General features: G+C 35.0%; 2 protein-coding genes across 3 annotated transcripts in view; one reads left to right on the top strand and one right to left on the bottom strand.

The window, feature by feature from the left end:
• The window catches only part of LOC106876692 (dnaJ homolog subfamily C member 22), a 14,469-nt gene extending 7,679 nt beyond the window's left edge, over nt 1-6,790 (top strand). For both annotated transcript variants that reach the window (XM_014925339.2, XM_014925338.2), the window contains exons 3-4: nt 728-1,197; nt 3,112-6,790. In XM_014925339.2, the coding sequence (XP_014780825.1) occupies nt 728-1,197; nt 3,112-3,297 (656 nt within the window). In that variant the 3' untranslated portion in view covers nt 3,298-6,790. The remainder of the gene's footprint in view (nt 1-727; nt 1,198-3,111) is intronic.
• A 2,002-nt stretch (nt 6,791-8,792) lies between these two features.
• Nucleotides 8,793-21,403, bottom strand: part of LOC106876693 (protocadherin Fat 1-like) — a 46,544-nt gene continuing 33,933 nt past the window's right edge. The window contains exon 4 of the mRNA XM_052972511.1: nt 8,793-14,188. Coding sequence (XP_052828471.1) covers nt 13,482-14,188 — 707 coding nt within the window. The 3' untranslated portion in view covers nt 8,793-13,481. The remainder of the gene's footprint in view (nt 14,189-21,403) is intronic.

Raw genomic sequence — 21,403 nt, 5'->3', positions numbered from 1 at the left:
TATATATATATATACATAATTAAAATTAGGGTTCAGCAAAAATTGCTTCACCACACTCCGAAATTAGAATTAGCAGTTAAAACTACTATTTCACTACCACAATATAAATAATAGTTTTAATTATGTTTATGATAATAAAACTTTTGTATAAGTTTACCGTTAATGGTTTTTTAACACACTGAACTACTTGGTAAAATTACTAATTATTAATTATTAATTTTCACCCTATATCTGTAAGAATTATATATATACATATATCATTATCATCATCATCATCGTTTAACGTCCGCTTTCCATGCTAGCTATATATATATATATATATATATAAATGCAGCACAGAATTTTGTCAGTGAAGAGGTCGCGGTCTCAAAGCGACGAAAATATTTTGGCAAATTAAATTTAAATGTTGAAGTGAATCTGACGCCTTTTGCGTGTTATTTTAAATGGCTTATAAACACCTTCCACGCTGCAATTGTTTTCGTTCCAGCACACGATCTCAGATCAGGTCACTTGCTATGCAAGTACATCTCCGTAATATATATATATGTATATATGCATATATATGTAAATATATGTATATATATATCATCATCATCATCGTCGTTGTGGTCGTTTAACGTCTGTTTCTATGTTATATTAAACATTATATATGATGTCACTTTTTGGTTAATGCTATGGGTCGGTCTTTCTGGTACTTACATCTCAATTTTATTTTACTATATTACAGGCGTGATGCTGGTAGCCAACATTGGTGACCAAGAGGGCGACTTGAAACTCTCACTCATCGGTTCCTTCCTCGGAGTTCCTTTCTATTGGAACAATCCAACCCAAATCATATATTCTTCGCTGATTTCTACGGCTCTTCTCAACTACAAGGGCAACAAATGGTCTAAAACAATGCATCGTCGTTCTCGGACCAGTTGCCCGAAACGAACTTTACGAATAACAATATTCTGCTGTATCTACCTTATGTTGTGGGTCTCGGTTATTTGTCACAACATTACGGTCACAAACAGCAACGGAGAAGAACGGAAATTGTCCGAAGTAATCTCTACGTTTCTTGCGTCACCAGCATGGGAAGAAACGAAAGAATCGGTTTGGTTTCTCTTTGAGTATGGTACACAGTACGGTTGGTACAATCTTGCTGAAGCTGTATGGAAGATATTTGACTCCGACGGTATCCACAATGCTTACAAGGTATTTCTCTCTTCAATGTGTGTGTGTTTGTGTGTTGTTGTGTGTGTGTGTAGTTGTGTGTATGTGTGTTTGTAGGTGTGTGAGAAAGCGTCTATCTACATACAAATATGTGTGTGTGTGTGTGTGTGTGTGTGTGTGTGTGTGTGTGTGTCGGTTACGACGGCAAGGGTTCCATTTGATCCGATCAGCGGAACAGCCCGCTCGTGAAATTAACGTGTAAGTGGCTGAGCACTCCATAGACACATGTGCTCTTAACCTAGTTCTCGAAGAGATTCAGTGTGACACAAAATGCAACAAAGCTGGCCCTTTGAAATACAGGTACAACTCATTTTCTATAGCTGAGTGGACTGGAGCATCGTGAAATAAAGAGTCTTGCTCAAGGTCACAACGCGTCGCTGGGAATTGAACTCATGACCTTAGGATCGCGATCCCAAAACCCTAACTACTAGGTCATGTGCCTTCACTATAATAAATACCAGGCTTTAAAAAAGGGTCTAGGATCGATTCATTCGACTAAAAATTCTTCAAAGCAGCTGTGCCCCAGTATGACTGCAACCTAATCACTGAAACGTGAAAAAAATAAAAGACAATATGTGTGCGTGCACGCGCGTGTATACGTGCGTGAGTTGTTTAAAAGACCATAAGTCAGGGAAAAGATGCACTCGCATATCTGTCAGTAGAGAGGGTATATTATCTGAAATGTATAATATTATATATCTGTCACGGCTGGTCTTACCAATCGGTTTCGCGTAAAGAATATAATGGAGTGTTAGGTAACAAGCCGATTATATAACTTTACGCTCATCAGAGTTAGCTGATATGGAAGGGAATATGGCGACTATTTTGGGGGTTGTGCTAATCCACCACCGACAATAGAGAGCAGTCGCTATATTCACTTCCATATCGGCAAACTCTGATGAGCGTTAAGTTATATAATCGATTTGTTGCCTAACACTCCATTATATTCTTTACGCAAAACCGATTGGTAAGACCAGCCATGATGGATATTTAATACTACACATTTTGTATAATATATGTATGTATGTATGTATGTATGTATGTATAGGGACCACTGACGAAGGTTATACTCTTTATGTTGCATGTCTCGTTTCTCTGTTTTTTTTCGTTGTTTGAAAGCTATTATCTTATACGTGTGTATCTGTTTAGAAGTACAATCATGTTCAAATCACAATTCAACTCGGATAAATTCATGTGGTAAGCCAAGAGTTGTCTGATCTTTGAAAAAGATTCATCACTTAGTTATCTCCCATTACTTTTTAAATTTCAACCTTTTATTAAAACAGATACGAGCTATGTGTGTCTTTGTGTCTTTGTGTCTGTGTGTCTTTGTGTCTGTGTTTGTCTCCCGGCACTGCTTGACGACCAATATTGGTGTGTTTATGTCTCTGTAACTTAGCAGTTTGGCAAAAGAGAGTGATAAAATAAATATGCGACTCAACAAAAGACGTCCTGGGATTAATTTGTTCCTGTAAAACCCTTGAAGGGTGTGCCCCAGTATGGTCGTGGTCAAGTGACTGAAACAACTAAAAAATAAAAGATAAAACACACACACACACACACACATATACACACACACACGCATACACACACAAACACACACATGCACGTGCACACATACACATGTATACATGCACGCATACATACATGCTTAGCAGTATTTCGTCTGCCGCTACGTTCTGAGTTCAAATTCCGCCGAGGTCGACTTTGCCTTTCATCCTTTCGGGGTCGATTAAATAAGTACCAGTTACGCACTGGGGTCGATATAATTGACTTAATCTGTTTGTCTGTCTTTGTTTGTCCCCTCTGTATGTAGCCCCTTGTGGGTAGTAAAGAAATAACACATACATACATGTCTATATGCTTGCTTATTTTTTTTTTAATATTTTGGAACAGGTACTTGGTTTACATCATAACGCATCTTTGCAAGAAATCAAAAGCAGTTACCGAAAACTGGTCAAAGAATGGCATCCCGACAGACACAAAGACCCCAAGATGAAGGAAATTGCCAGTAAACATTTCATTACCATTCAAAGCGCCTATATCACACTCACAAAGGATAAATCTAGCAGAAGTGCCTAACTATTCTTAGATATACTAGTAAGCATTTAAGATACAAGACTTCTGGGAAAGGTTGATATGGCACTCACACTTTGGTGGGCCTGAGGCTATAGAAGAAGACACTTGTCCAAGGTGCCACTCAATGTGACTGAACCCGGAACCATGTGGTTGGGAAGCAAGCTTCTTACCACACAGCTACACACAACACAACACACACACACACACACACACACACATACATGTAAACACACACATGCATATACACACACATGCACACATACACACAGATGTATATATACACAGATGCACATACACGTGCACACACACACACGCACACACAACACACACATACATATGCACACACATGCACACATACACACACACATATATGCACAACACACATACATATATACACACATGCACACATTCATACACATATATATACACACATACACATACATGCATATGCACACATACACTCATATATATATACACACACACATACACACGCACACCCACACACAACACACACACATACATATACAAGCACACACACACACACACACACACACACACACACATATACACACACACATATACATAGACATATGTAAGAGGTAAGAGAGTCTGAAGCTTTTACTCTGATGTTCTTTCTAATTATATTATCTGGTCCCGTTTACCTGGAATCAGCTCCCTGCTGTAACCCTTAGATAATAACAACAATGATTTCTGATGCAGTCACAAGGCCATAAAGCTTTGATGGAGATGGATTAACTGATTAAATTAGTCCCAGTACATGACTGGTACTTTATTCTAACAATGCATTCAAGAATGATGGAAGTCTAAGTTCACCTTGGTGGTAACTGAAATGAGACTACAATGTATTTCTGTCTGATATGTTAACATTTCAGCCAATGTTCCTAATAATAATGATGATGATGATGGTAACAATGACAATAATAATAATAATAATAATAATAATAATCCTTTCTACTGAAAGCACAAGGCTTCAAATTTGGGAGAAGGGATTAAGTTGATTTCATTGAAATCAGTGTGTAACTGGTACTTATGTTGTTGGCCCTGAAAGGATGAAAGGCATAGTCGACCCCAGTGAAATTTGAACTCAGAACGTAGCGATGGGTAAAATACCACTAAGCATTTTGTCCAGGGTGCTAATGATTCTGCCAGCTTTCTGCCGAACAATAATAACAACAGTGATTTCTGATTCATACACTGACATTTCAGCCAATGTACTGTCCCTAATAATAATGATGATGATGATGATGGTAATAATAATAATAATAATAATAATAATAATAATAATAATAATAATAATAATAATAATAATAATAATAAGAAGAAGAAGAAGAAGAAGAAGAAGAAGAAGAAGAAGAAATAAGAAAGCAGTAACAACTAATACCAGTTCTTGTCCATGAAAATGCCCCACATCATCAAGGTGTGATCCAATGATGATGCTCTATATTGCTACTCAAGCAGCTAAAAGTAGCAGTTAAATTCTCCTTCAGATTACGAGAGGATGATATATATTGTGCACAGTGGACTCTGGTCATGGCCAGGATGTCTTTGATAATAGGTCCTTTCAGCCACTGGACAATATTTGTTGAGTGAGAATTTATCAGAAATATCTAAGAATATTTAAAGCTGGAGGAATCTTCCTGGAGGTCATTATTATCATTGTCATCATCCCTATCACCTTTTAAAGTCCGTTTTCCATGCTAGCATGGGTTGGACAGTTTGGCCAGAGCTGCACTGGGTTCCAGTCTGATTCAGCTTGGTTTCTACAAATGGATGCCATTCCTAGTGCCACCCACTTTACAGTGTGTGCTGGGAGCTTTTTATGTGGCACTGGCACAGGACCCTTGTAAACTCCCCCTCTTCACCAGTAGATGTAGCCTTAACACTTATGCTGTGGAGGGCAAATCTTCTTGAATGCAGCAAGGCACCAAGTATCTCGGTTCTTTGTCAACTTGTCTGAAAGCTTCAGTATTCTAAGGTCACCACCTTTCAGTACTTCATCCCATGTCTTCCTGGGTCTCCATCTTCCACAAGATCCATCCACTTTGAGAGATCGGTACTTCTTTATGGAACTGTTGGCATCCATCTGCATCACATGACCAAACCAGCACACTGCATCTAATTCCTTTTATGCTTTACTTCTTTCTCAATACACTAGCTCTCAGTTGCACAAGTACATTTGTATTACACATCCAGTGGAGCATACTGGCCTCACTCCTCTCAAATCTTCACGTGTCCTCTGCAATCAGGTCCCACGTTGCACTACCATGTAGAATTGCAGTATGCATGCATCGTATAATCTTCCTTTCACTCAAAGAGAGAGAGAGAGAGAACCCTTTGTTTGCCAACGGAGGTAAAATCTCTCTGAATTTTCTCCATTTTATTCTTATTTTAGCTATTACACTCTCTGTAGATCCCTCTCAAGTACTAATTTGGTTCTCTAGGTAGCAGAAATTATCCACTACCCCTAAAGAGCCTCTGGGGCATTTGAGAAAATCAATTCCCAGAGTATCTGTAGTTTTTATGGCTCCTGTGCATCTTCCACATATGATGGCTACTTTCTGTGACAACCTTCCTATTCTTCCATTGCACCTCTTGTGTGTCCATAGCTTGCACTTGATACACCATCTGGAATTCCTGCCTACAAATTAAGCAGGGCTGCTTACCTGGAGTGGGCAGGGTCGTGTTTGTTTTCTTGCTTACTGAGACCTTAGTCTTTACTAAGTTAACCTTAAGGCCCTTAAATTCCAGGTTTTACTTCCACTCGTGAAATTTCTTTTCTAGCTCTGACACAGAATCTGCTATGATGACAAGATCATTAGCATATAATAACTCCAAGGGGCTGTCATTCTTATATTCTTCTGCTATGTCCTGGAGGACAATGATTAAAAGGAGGGGACTCAGGACTGAACCTTGATGAACACTGTACACTAAATTCTTTGCTGTACTTGTGACCTTATGGACATCATCTCTGTACATCAGTTTGCTGCTACATCAGTCACTGAGTATTATACCTTTCTGAATAACCTGATTAACTAAGCAGGTGACTAGCCCCTATCCTACCTTACCAGATCATTATTAATTTGTTTTGCTAGTTGTGTTCCCTTTATTCTTAATTTTATCCTTATTTTTAAAAATATTTTCTGCACCAAAACTCACACCAAAATTTACTCCTTGACTTTCTGTCATATATATAATGTATGTATCAATATATAAATATCACACACACACATAAAACCTATATATATATATATATATATATATACATATATACATAATAGATATTTGTGTACATGAGACATATATGTATAATGTGTGCCTGTGTATTTAACAGTTAAGAACCTAAAATACACCAAATGAACTATACTCTTCCACATTTGTGGCCTCATACCAAAGTTAGAAAACATTATTGTCAATAATAATAATAATAATAATAATAATAATAAATCAAATATTTTCCCCATTTTTATTAAACCAATATTTTTTTCCTTTTTTTTTATTTCATCTTTTCTTTTCATTTTCTTTAAAAACAAAACCCATTTATTCCACAGAAACACTGTTTGATTTTGAGTTCAAATCCAGATGGAATTAATCTTGTCGATCAATCAACCAGGGTCGCTATGACATCAGTATTGGTCGTGAGGATGTATTGTTGATTCACTTGCTTAAGATTAATTGACTATTATACCCTACAGTTTGAGGGTTAATGCCGTGAAGTGAAATGGCTGTAACATGGTATTGAAACTGTGATGCTGTTTTGGTTTTTCTGAGGAAGTTTACCTGTGTTCAATGGTGACCACCACCATAGAAACTCTTTGTGGTTTCTAGAGACAGTAGCAAGAAAATCTCCTTCAAATCACACCTAATCATATAAGAAAAAAAATTAAGGTCTTAAAAAAAAAAAAAAGAAAATATGTAAGAAAAATTGCACGCATGGTCTGTGGTTAAGAAGTACGCTTTGCAACCACTTGGTTTCTGGTTCAGTCCCACTGTGCAGCACTTTGAATCAAGAATCCTCAGGTTAATCAATATGATGAGAATTACTTTGCTGATGGAAACTGTGTAAATCTTTGGATGAGAAAAGTCAAAGATTCTATTTGAGCATCATTGTTCAAATATATATATACGTGTGTATTATAGTGGGGTAGGCCAGTTTATGGGGTTACCCAGGGTTTCTCGCGCATAAGGGGTTTGACCTTACAGTGTATCTTCAGACCGCGAACACTGCTGGCCTGAGACCTCTTTAAAATAAGGAGGGGAAAAAGCCTCGTTTTTAAGGGTAAAACCCAAGGTGATTATCTCCCTTTGCTATTGGAATCCGATTTTGGAATCTGCATGGCGGCACCACAGCTGGAAACTAATAACCAAGGCTAAAGGGAGACAATCGTTTACCTTCTTGGTGCTTTGGTGACCACCAAAATGGCAGCGCAGCCGAAGATCACAGGACAATGGCAAAGGGAGATAATCCCCTAAGGTTTCGCCCTTAAAAACGAGGCTTTTCCTCCTCAATATTTTAAAGAGGTCTTGGGCAAGTGTCTTCTACTATAGCCCTGGGCTGACCAAAGCCTTGTGAGTGAATTTGAAAGTAGGAAATTGAAAGAAGCCCATTGTGTGTGTGTGTATATATATATATATATATATATATATATATATATATGCATGTTAGTGTGTGGCTGTGTTGGTTCTTCCACCACCACTTGACAGCTGGTGTTGGTGTGTTTACATCCCTGCAACTTAGTGGTTCAGCAAAAGAGATAGATAGAATAAGTGCTAGGCTTTAAAAAAAAAACAAGTAATGGAGTCAATTCATTTGACAAAAAATTTTTCAAGGCATTGCTCCAGCATGGCCACAGTCTAATGACCGAAGCAAGCAAAAGATATTTGTCAATTTCAGCCAAATCTCGGAGGTTTCAAGGGTTTCAGTGTTGTTTTGGCATGGCCAATACTGGTGTCACGTAACTGGCACCTGTGCCAGTGGCACGTAAAAAGCACCATTCGAGTGTTGGGCCTCACGCAGGGACTAACAAATGAGCGAGACACTTGATGAAATGCCGTGCTTAAGTCGAAGACCCTTAAAGCCAAGAGAAACCATAGTCATGGCAGATACTGGTGCCATACCACTGGCACAGGTGGCATGTAAAGCACCTTGTAACACTCTTGGATTGGTTGGCATTAGGAAGGGTGTCCAGCCATAGAAATCATGCCAAATCAGACTGGAGTCTGGTGCAGCCCCTCAGCTTACCAGCCCTGGTCAAACCATCCAACTCATGGACAACAGATGTTAAATGATAATGATGGTGATGGTCTCCTTTGACATATGATGAAATGTAATGGTTACAGGTCCTTAAAAACGGTATTTGCATTTTCCTTAAGTTTATGGATACATGGGCATATGTATGTATGTGTGTATGCATTTGTAAAAGTGAAAACTTAGAACTTTCAAGAAAAAAAAAACGAAAGGAAAGAAAGAAAAGAAAAAGAAAGAAAAAATGAACATCTTTATTTCAAAAAATAAATAAAAGAAAGAAATATTGCTGAGATGTGAAATGAAATGAAATAATAAGAGGAAAAAAAGATAATTGTTATAAATTGCTTAAAATTTATTTTTATAATTTTCATTTCATTTTTTTCCAGTTTTTGTGGAGGTGGGCTGGGGTAATATAGACCCATACACACATACACTTACATGCAGAGGAGCATGCATACTCATGGAGATTATATATACATATATATACACATACATACATATATATATATACATATATATACACACTCTTATGTAAGTATTTAAGTATTCATACTCACACAAACATACAGACACACTCATCCATGGATATACACACATACACGCCTCTAAGTATATATATATACAAGAAACTACGCACGAATATATATATACATATATATATATATATATATGTGCACAAGCAAACACACATATTCATATAACATGCATACATATATATATTTATATACACAAATCACACAAATGTTTTTTTGTTTTCATAATCTTAAACCAAAATAATCGTAACAGTAATAATAATAATAGTCGTCGTCATAAATGTAGTAGCAGTAGTAGTATTGGTGATAACAATAATAATAATAATAATAATAATAATAATGATAATGATAATAATAATGATAATAATAATAATAACAATAGAAATAAAAATAAAATATATGATAAACTGAGAGGAAATAAAAACAGAATAAAACAGATCATATATATACATATATATATATATATATATATATATATGTGTACATATATATATGTATATATAAATATATTTATACATGTATACGTATAAATTTTTCATCTCCTGAGAAATGACAAACCCATCATGATATAACATAGATACAGGGGATTACATTGGTCAACAAGACATATGAGAGCACATGAGAGCAACAATAGGCATTTCAAAATTTTTATTTGTTTTTTTTTTATTATCTTTTATTGGTTTAAAATTCTACAAAAGACCATTTTCTCAATCACCCTCTGCATCGAACTTCATGCGTCCACATTTGCAAAAGCGCATATAAACACACATACACACACACACACACAAAGAGAGAAATGTACACTTTCATATGCATACATCGATATATTCCATGTTGTGGCCTCACTTACTCATTATATAAAGTTTCCACTATGTCTGCTCTTCAGAATAAATGAGGAGAAATAATAGAAAAGTGAAACTGACAGTAGCAATGCCTCGATTTAGATGTAAATGAATCAATGTCACCACTACATGTATTAAGCAACATGTATTAAGCAACATGTATTGAATAATTATCTTCTGCTGTTTGTAAATTCTGACATACATATATACAAATATGTGCACACACATATACATCTACATACATTTCTCTTTTACTTGTTTCAGTCATTTGACTGCGGCCATGCTGGAGCACCGCCTTTTGTTTCATAAAAATTTTATATATACATACATAGTCTTAAAGCAACATATATCTGTAGATATAGGTTTATATATATATATATATATATATATATATATATATATATATATATATATTGGTATATGTATAAAATGATTATATTTAAATATATTTATATACATACATGTATATACTGATAATATTATATTTACATATACATATATATATATCTATATATATATGTATATGTATGTGTGTATACTTGTATATACATCGATACACATATATATCTATGCATATACATATATCTGTCTATATATATATATGCACACACACACACACACACACTTATGTACACAATCATACGTACATATATGCATACACATGTGCATGTTTGTAGACATATATATTCATTGAACCTTTTCACAGTGTTGTTTTGTTAGATTTCCTTGAAAATATTACTATTTCTTCAGATAGGGAATACTGCATACATGTGTTTGTACAAATATATCTATACACACACAAACGTATACATACATTGGTCAATGAACTTAAAACAATTGTTTGAAAGAACTTAATGTTGAAATAAATAAAGATAAATTAATGTTCAAGACACCCAGGAATACTACCCAACCATAGTGCTGTTGAATTCTAAGACAGATCCATAAATTATTTATTTAATAAACATTACTCGTGAAGAAAATAACAGGCAATCAGGTTGTGTGAGGCACATCTTGTAGAAATTACGGTAAACCATTCCTGTTACCATTCTTGAATGCATTCCTTTCTATCCAAGCAACATTTCATTAAAATTCAGCTCAGTGATATTCCTGGGGACTAAAAACATACATATTAATTCTTTAGTGTCTAAACCAGCCATAACCGGTCATAACATAGCTTCTGTTTTATATTCTAACTGGTCATATCTGGCCTTTCACACCTATCCTCCAATGTCATTCTATTCTAAAAACAAATAATCAGATCATTGAAATGTCAGATCTACAAGATAATCTATGGTTAATTCAAAGCAATGTGAATAAATGAGCATTAGATTTGACAGAGTATTCTGAATGCTTAAAGAGTTAAACTGATTATAAATTTTGTCAGCTGCATGCTCCTTCTGTTATTGTATGTGTGTGTGTGTGTATGTGTGTGTATATATATATATATATATATATATATATATATATATATATATATATATATATACATACATACACATACATGTACACACATACTCAGGCCAAGAGAAGTATATTTGTTTGTATATATATGTGTGTGAGTGTGTGTATATATCTATCTATCTATATATATTTATACTTGTACACATTTATATGGAGTTGATTGGGACATTAAGTTTTACGTTAGAAGGCTTACTGAACAAGCCAAAATAGTAAATTATTCTCTACAAAACTAGGTTGTGTCCCACTGTGAGTGAATGGTATTTTTTATTTTCTTTTGATTTCTACAAGTTGACTATCAATACCAAATAATACCTATACATATACATGTATATATATAGTTAAGCATTTAAGTGTGTGTGTGGTGTGTGTGTGTATGCATTATCATTTTTATATATATACATACAGCATATATACAATATATATGTGTATATACATGTGTGTATATATATATATATATATATATATATATATATATATATATATATATATCTACACACACACACACATTATATATACATATACAAGGTACAGATATATATATACACATATATATGTATGTATGTATGTATGTATGTATACACAAGTTCATTTTCTTTTTCATCAATTATGCAATATCATTTATTTGGTTGTCTTTGTTTTTCTCATCACAGCTTTCTTTCTTTCATTCTCTCTCTCTCTCTCTGTATCTCTGTCTCACGCATACACATGGTATACATCTCTCTCTTTCTCATGCTGTATCTCTCATTCTCTCTCTCACTGTCACTCTTTCTTTCTTTCTCTCTAGCCATGCCATTAAATTCTTCAATTATAAACTATTGCCCTTTTGTTTTGTTGAAAAAAATCATAACACCAATGGAAGCAGATTGCATGCTTTGAGTCCCTTGTTCTACATCCATTCAACACTAGCGTATGGTAGGAAGAACATGATTCATAGTCAGGAGTTTCATGGATTGGATTTTGTGGGGTGTGGGATCGGAGAAGGGTAGAGAGCTTTTTGTTTCTTTTTTCCATTTTATGGAGGGGTTATGGTCAAGGGATGGGGTTAGGGTATGGGAAATTAAATTAAATTTAGAGAGAAAAAAAAAAATTGGTAAATATATTTATTTAATGAAGAATTTTTTTCTCGAACCATCGGGGCTGTATAATGGCCCTAGTTTAGAAAGGAAAAGGCATCGCTAGCTTGAGAAGGCAGGGCATAGATCCATTTATAATGGACCCGAGGTGATGCCACTGTAAGTTTTATTTTTACATTTGGATGTGTGTATGGTCATGTATAAGTATGTGTGCGTGTGTGTGTGTGTGTGTGTGTGTGCACGTGATTGGGAGCAGGTAAGGAGTATATATATATATACACACACACATACACACATATATATGTATACATATATATATTTATATGAATACACACATATAGTTACACATACAAGCATATGTTCATGTTTAGGTGGGTTGATTTTTGGGGTGGTATGTGTTGCATATACTCTTTTGTCTATATCCAAGTCAGTTAATGTGTGTATATAGATATATATATATATGTATATCATATATACGTATATATATATATATATATATATATATATATATATATATATATATATATATATATATATATATATACATATATATGTATATATATCAATACATATGCATGTGTGTGTGTGTGTGTGTGTGTGTATATATAAATACATGTGTGTGTGTGATTATATATGTATATATATGTATGAATGTGTATAATTTTTGTTTAAAGTCCATTTAATTTGTTTTTGTATTGGTGGTGGTGGTGGGAGGAGTTTGTATTTTTTTTTTCTTATATTATAGTTTTTCTGTGAATGTTGTAGCTGGGGCATTAGGAAGATGCATATATATTATATACACACACACACACACATATATATATATATATATATATATATATATATATATGTGCGTGTGTGTGTGTGTGTGTATATAGATATATATATATATATATGTATAACTTTACACCTGGATGTGAAGTAGAGCGCTGGGATGTTAGGAAGAAGAAGAGAACTTCACACCTGGCTGTGAAGGTGAGCACAGGATGGGGGTAGGAAGAGGCGAAGAACTTCACACCTGGGTGTGAAGGTGGGCGCTGTTAAACTTCACAGGATGGATGTCATTGTCACTCTCATCTGTAATGTTCATATCACTGTCATCGATGTCACAGAGTCCGGAAATGTCAGAGCAAGAGACGTTCGTCGATGTACAGCCGCCCACCGACACACTCATGTCGTCCGCCATTGCTGCCGTTGAATGTTCATAGTCGCTGGCATCGAGTGGAGGGTACCTAGCTAGAGCAGCACCCCTACGTAGGTGACGCCGCAACCGGCACCTCTCGCTGTTCTCCTCTTCATCACTATGTGGTGGCTGGTTGCCGTTTTCAGCGCCCGGTGGAGCTGGCCAGTTGTCGAGGGCAGCACCACCAGGTGGCTGGTCGAAGTCCGGCATGAAGTTAGGATGGAACCGCTGAGGTCCCTCGTTGACCTCATCGGCATAAGGCGCTAATTCAAGGAAATGGTGGAAGTTGGCAGCAGGATGGAAGTCGGCAGCGTTGTTGTCGTCGTCGTTTTCGCCACATTCACAATCCCCGCAGTATTCAGAGTCGTTATCCATGTCGTCCATATCAGCATCATTGACATCATCTACATGCGTGTTTGAGTCATTACTCTGTGGAGTGGAGCTTGGAGAATCCAAAATTTCTTTCACTGGTACCTCACTGATGTTTGGTAACGTGGTGTGTGGAGCCGCCCAGTCTGAGGTGTCCCAATGATAGCCTGAAATGAGGAAGAGGACTTCGATGAAAGGACAGCAGTATAAAATGGAGGGTGACAGACTGAGAGAGAGGAAGAGAGAGAGAGAGAGAGTGAGAGAGAGAGAAAGACAAAGAAAAACTGAAACAAGGTAAAAAAAAAAAAAAAATTTTAACCACGTGGAGGGAAGGCTGCAGTGCGAATCAGAAGGATCACCGATGTGGAGGGGTTGGAGTAAAAAAAATAAGAAAAAAAGAAAAGAAAAAGTGAAAGAAAGAAACTAACAAGAACAATAATAACAACTGCAACAACAACAACATTAGGTGATAGTGTTGGGGTGAGGTTTTTACATCACAGAAACATTTGTGGGAGGGGAGAAACTTCGAAAATGACAATGAAAGGTCGTAGTAGCAGCAACAGCAGCAACATCAGCAGTGGCGGTATGAATAGAGCGAGGGAGCAACAATAAAAACAACAATTACAATAAAAAATAAATAGCGACAGCTGCAGCAGCCTCAATCTGAACAGAAGGACAGTGTGACACACACATCGTAATGACAGCTGGTCACTTACCTTTGAAAGGGGACAATAAACGGGTACCTGCTTAAAAACTGAACTGGTGTCGTTTGAGTTTAGTAGGGAACAAGAAAGAACCAGATTGGAGAATGTAAGAAGCCTGACTGTAGTGTATAACCTTGCTGAATGCGGCTACGAAATTGTTGAAATGTAATTAAGAATCCCAGACCCTCCCACCAAATGTAATTCTGCATATAGATCATGGATGGATTGACTTTCATTACAAGCCTGATACAATCAAAGCCTGCCTGGAACATGACAAGAACAAGTTAGCAATCATCATCATCATCATCATCATCATTATCGTTTAACGTCCGTTTTCCATGCTAGCATGGGTTGGACGATTTGACTGAGGACTGGTGAACCAGATGGCTACACCAGGCTCCAATCTGATTTGGCAGAGTTTCTACAGCTGGATGCTTTTCCTAACACCAACCACTCCAAGAGTGCAGTGGGTGCTTTTAAGTGCCAGTCACACAGTACTGATAATGGCCACGCTCAAAAAGGTGTATTTTACATGCCACCTGCACGGGAGCCAGTCCAGCGGCACTGGCATTGACCTTGCTCGAATGATTTTCTAACGTGTCACCAGCACAAGTACTAGAAGGCAACGCTGGTAACGATTTGGCTCTAATGGTGCTATTTATGGGCCATATATATATATAATAATAATAATAATAATAATAGTATATTATAAGCTTAAAGCCTATAGCAATCACCGTGCAATGACTAACGAAAATAGTCTAATAACAGGGCGTATAAGCTTTCCCGTATGCATGGGACTTGAACCCACATCTCTTTGTTTGAGTCCTATGCATACAGGAAATCCTACTTTTTTCTGTCGAGGGCTTATATGCCCCCAGCTTGACAGCATCCAGCTTTTTTCTCTCCAGGTAATTAACTTCCAGGTAATTAACTTCCAGGTAACAAACATTACAGACCTAAGGAACAAATCTAGCGAAAATGACTTACTTAAGTATTGAACCTGTACCATAGATTTTGCTTGCCTGTTCTTATTTAAGGTAGATTATATTCAGGACTGCAACATTATTCTGGATGTACATATGTCTCCTCTTTTTAAACTGGTACAGTTTAATTTTCGAGGGAGATCTGGCTGCTACCTCTGGCATGTTAAACAACAATGCCGACAGCCACTATTCTTCCTCGCTTTCTGTGGTTCATTTGCTTATTTCTGGAGTTATTGTTCCAACAGCTACGTTCATATTTATTCTACTGCAAATCCGTCACTTGTGAAGCAAACAGAGTCTGATTGTCGAGTAGGAATATTGAAGCAAGCAGGGTTATATGCTTGATGTGTGATTCTAGGACAATTATGCCTTTTTTACAACCAAACAAGGTAAAATGTCAGAGTAGGCACTTGGAGAATTGAAACCTTATTCTTGACTCAAGTGTTGCTGGTAGACTTTATTGCAGGATTCTTCAAGATGGATAACAAATTACCATTGATCTCAATATGACTTCCTAAACCATACTAGGAAGTTGCATAAACTTTTTAGTATCATATAACGTAGATCTATGTGAACTAAAGGCCTACATTCTCCATTCTGGTTTTACCTGAGGAACCATGAAGGTAAAATAGAATGACTAATTAGTAATCAAGATAGAATAACACCAATCTCTTTTTTCCCTGTCTCTCTCTCAGTCTTACAGCACACTTTCTCAACCATGGCTTGTACTCTTTTTCCAGTCTCTCTCTCTCTCTCTCTCTCACACACACAGACACACACACACACACATACACCTTTGTCTCAATTCCTTTTAATCACTCTCACCTTTTTTTTTTCAATCAATGTCCACCCTTGCTGTACAACATTAATGAATTCATGAAGTTAAAAATCATAATTACATGCAAGAGTAAAGATCAAGTTCTTTCACAACAAAACAGTAAAATGAGAATACAAGAGATGCATGGCAGGGAAATTATTTTTAACAATAAAAGATGGAAAACAAAATGAAATAATGCGGCAGAACAATTCATAATGGAAACAATATCCTTAGGTTTATATATATATATATATATATATATATATATATAAATGAGCAAAGTGACCTAGACAAGCAGACGTACATGTACATAGACAAATAGCATGAAAGTTAGACAAACAAACAGACAGACAGTTAGATAAATAGATAGTTGGATAAACATACAGATAGATAGATAGAAATAGATAGATAGATATATATATATAGATAGATAGAGAGACAGACAGACATACAGATAGATAAGTAGGTAGATAGATAGATAGATGGACAGATAGATAGATAGATAGACAAACAGACAGATATATAGGATAGACAGATAAATATACCGAAGTATAAATTTAATAAAAGCAATATTACATTAAAAACTGCAATGAAAGGGTTTCATATTATTGCATGACATCACATATGCACAAGATATCAGAAATTAAGAGATTAAAAAATAATAAACATAAATTTAATAATGAAATGAAATTAAAAAAAAAAAAAAAAAAATGCAAAAGGGAACTGGCAAAAATTTAAAGCTATAAAATTAGATTTATGATTTATATAAAAGAAAAAAAAATTGGCTCTGGTTCTTAAAATGCTGACTATTTCCATCTGAGAGAGAATAAAATGCTAAATGAAGAAAGGAAAAAAAATCAGATATTTTTGGCTTTCTGCAGAGAGGAATCCAGAAAAATAAGGTAGGTAGAAAAAGAAAGAAAGAAAAAAGAAAAATTAAATTAATCTTTTTTTTTGGCATATAAACAGAAAAAAAAATTGGGCATAAAAAGAGAAGGGAAAAGGGAAAAATTAAATGATATTAATCCTAAGTAAACAGAAAATGAAATTCTAAAAAAAAAAAAAATAAATAAAATGTTTTTAAATGGGTTTAACTAATTTTATTAACTTATAAAGAAATTTGTTGTATCGCAATATGTTTTCAAAGTGACTACAGCTGGTTTATTGGCTGGGATAGCAAACGGCAAGCAGTAATGTTAATAGTTCATGTCTTGCCCTCCTTAAGCACTGCGTTCTAACCAAAGTTTCACACCAGTTGATTTCTTTACTCTGGCCCTAAACGATTGCTAACTTTTGCAGGGGACACATGTGTGAGGACTTTGGTCAAACTGACCCCCTCCAGCCACCACCAATATTTGACCACCCTTTTATCATTTCTGAAAGAATGAATGACAAAGCTGGCCCAAGTGAAATTTGAACTCGGCATGTAATAGGTCAGAACAACTACTTCAAGGTATTCTGTATGATGCGTTAACGATTCAGGCAATGCACCATCTCATCATTTTTACAGAGGCACAAATTTAGAAGTTCGATAGGAGAGACCGAAAATCATACTGATACCATTAATTGATTGGTACTTTATTTTATTGACCTCAGGTAATAAAAGCCAAGTCAAACGAAGAATCTAAACTATATACAGCAATATATCAATTGACAGATTCTGCCTTCCATTTTTAACAGTAGTTAGAAAATTGTCAATCCTCTTGAAGTTAAATGGTCAACTCTTGTACTGGATAAGGGGAATATTGAAACAAGAATATTTACAAGGGTTAGTGTGACTGAAAATATTATTGAGAAAATGTTAAGAACTTATGTAAACAGAGTCAGCAAGTCTCTGAAAAAATGAAGACTTTTATGACCATAATTCCACAGAGGTGGAATTATGGTCACGACTATCTCTAACTTAAATATTGATAGGTGTATACATAAATCAACATATAAATATTGATTGGATCAACTGAAATCTCCTAATATCATTGTAAATATAATGACAATTATAATTATAGCTTAAAAATGAACATTTTGGTATGGATGTTCCAGGCAGGGTGGTCTTATTGGAAAGGCTATTAAAGAAAAAAAGGGAACTGTAACTGAAAGAGATTTGTTATAAGAGGCTGAAAATTACAAGAGAAACTGAAAACTGAAAGAAAAAAAAAATGGAAACCAGAAATAGTTATGTCAGTAGTGGGTAGTGGGAATGAAAGTATACCATTTTAAAAACTCTCCCAGAATAAAATGAATGTAAAAGCGAAAATAATAATGATAATAATAATAATGATGATAATAATAATAATGATAATATTAGTAATGATAAAGGAAGGAGAAAAAAGAAAAAGAACAAAACAGAACAAAATTTGAAGCTGATTTTGATATCAGGGAGTGTCTGATTTAATTACTCTTAAGTAGAAAACTAAATGTTGAAGATGAAAAATAGAATGAAGTAAATAACCCTAGTATATGACAGTTACTTTGTGAAACTAGTAGTAACAGTGGCAGAATATTAATAATTCTTTCTAATTTTGGCACAAAGCCAGCAACTTTGGAGGGTCAGTGATTGATTACAATAACACCTCCGTCAGTGTTCAGCTGGTATTTATTTTATCCTTTTAGCATTCAGATAATGTTATCAAATGTCATGGCTTATTATTTCACATTGTTTTGAATTAATCACATGTTATCTCGTAGCTTCATGATGTGACTGCTTAGTTTTAGAGTGATGATGTAGGATTGTTGTAAGAAGCCAGACCTGGTCAGTTTGAACATAAGACAGACACAGGTAGAATATTTGGGCCAGATATGGCCAGTTGAAATGCTAAAGGGATACTAATCCTGAAAAGATGACAGCAGAATGTAAAGAGCTGTAAAAAACGCCATTAAGCATTTTGTCCCATGTGCGAGGGATTCGGCCAGTTCACTACTTTTACATTAATAATAATAATAATAATAATAATAAGAGCATCACAGCAAACTACAACACACACCCAAGGCACACAGAGCTGTGCTCGATAGTGAAGTGAAAGCACACTATAAAAATAAAACTACTGAATAATAATAATAATAATAATAATAATAATAATAATAATGATGATGGTTTCAAATTTTGCCACAAAAGCAGAATGATCAGAGGAGAAGTGTAAGTCAATTACATCAACTCCAATGATTGACTGCTACTAATTTTATCGATGGCTAGGTCAAAATTTGAACTCAGAGCATGCAGACAGATGAAATGCCACTAAGCATTTTGTCCGGCATGCTAACAATTCTGCCAGGTTGCTGATCACCACCTTTGATGATAATAATAATAATAATAATGCTAAAAAAAAAAAAGAATAGCTACAGTAATGTTACCACAAAGGTAACCCTCCCCAAAATGAAGCAAAAGCAAAAAAAAAAAACAAAAAAAAAAACTAAACCTCAGAAAATGACAGAAATAATTAATGAGAACAACATCAGAGAAAAGGCAATACCAATAGTAATAATAATACTAATAATAATAGTAATAATATATATATATATATAATTATAAAAAGCAGAAGAAGAAAAAGGTGAAATGTGATAATATTAAACAAAGTTTGGTGAACGAGTCTGTCTACAATTAGACTTGAATTCTTAGGTGATGGTCACTATATAAAAAAGATTAACAAGTGCATAGAAAAAGTTTGAAAAGAGGTGCATGTGCATAGCTAACAACAACAACAACAACAAGAGCAATGACGGTGATGACAAAGTGACGACTGATACAAAGATGATAGGTGCAAGTTTTGACGTGAAATAAAGTGAGAGGTGACGGTGGTGGTGGCGACGACGATAATGACATGGAGATGAGGTCAAGAAAATAAATAAATAAATAAAAAAAAAACAAGAAAAAGTGGCAGGTAAAAGAGGTGAAGGTGGAGGATGTGTAGGGGAAGTGAAGGAGGTGATGATATATTAATAAGACATGCAGAGGGTTGGATGATCAATAGATGGCGACACAGTAGTGTATTTAACATTTCAATAATATATATATGTATATATATAACTATGTACATATATACATGTATATGTGCATATATATGTATATGTGAGTGTATGAGTGCACATATATATATATATATATATATATGCACACACACACACATGCATATACATTTGCATATATAAATATATATGTACAGATGTGTGTATATATAATATATATATGCTTATAAACTTTCGTAAAGATCAAAATGAAAAGGCAAAGGGTAAGAAAAAGGTATTAAAATGTATTACACATATACACACACATACATACACATGTACACTCACTCACACACACACACACACAGCCCTTACGGAATGCTTTTCTGAGAAAGAAATGTTTTTGAAGTAATCAGCTGCTCAAAGAATCCAGTTTTGGTTCAGTTTTACCATTAGCAAAAGAAAAAAAAAAAGATGCCCCACCCTGACCACCATGAATTTATGAGTTACTAAGGCAGCTTCTACTTGATCACTTGATCTGCTAAAAGTGGCAGCTAATTACACTGTACTGTCTTAAAAATGGAAGGATATATTGGATACTATAATACTATAATAATATATTGGATACTATAATACTATAAGACTGAAAAAAAAAAATACAAACAAACAAAAAATGGTTTGGTTTGGTTTGGTTTGGTTTGGTTTGGTTGAAAAACCTTTGGTGATAAAAATCTGTTAGATTAGGACTGGACTGATGTTAAACAATAACGACAAGGAAAGGAAATGTTAATTAATATACTCTAAGGTAGACAATTCCTGAACAGAAGACTTGCAATACCTATTATTATTATTGGTCCACAACATCATGATTGACCTGGTGTTAAACAACAAAATCAGGGGTGAATATAGTGGATAATGTAGTCCTAGATATACTGTCTT

Source organism: Octopus bimaculoides, chromosome 13, assembly GCF_001194135.2.
Source record: "Octopus bimaculoides isolate UCB-OBI-ISO-001 chromosome 13, ASM119413v2, whole genome shotgun sequence".
NCBI lineage: Eukaryota > Metazoa > Mollusca > Cephalopoda > Octopoda > Octopodidae > Octopus > Octopus bimaculoides.
Note: the sequence above shows the minus strand (reverse complement) of the source record. Positions and strands in the feature narration are given on the sequence as shown.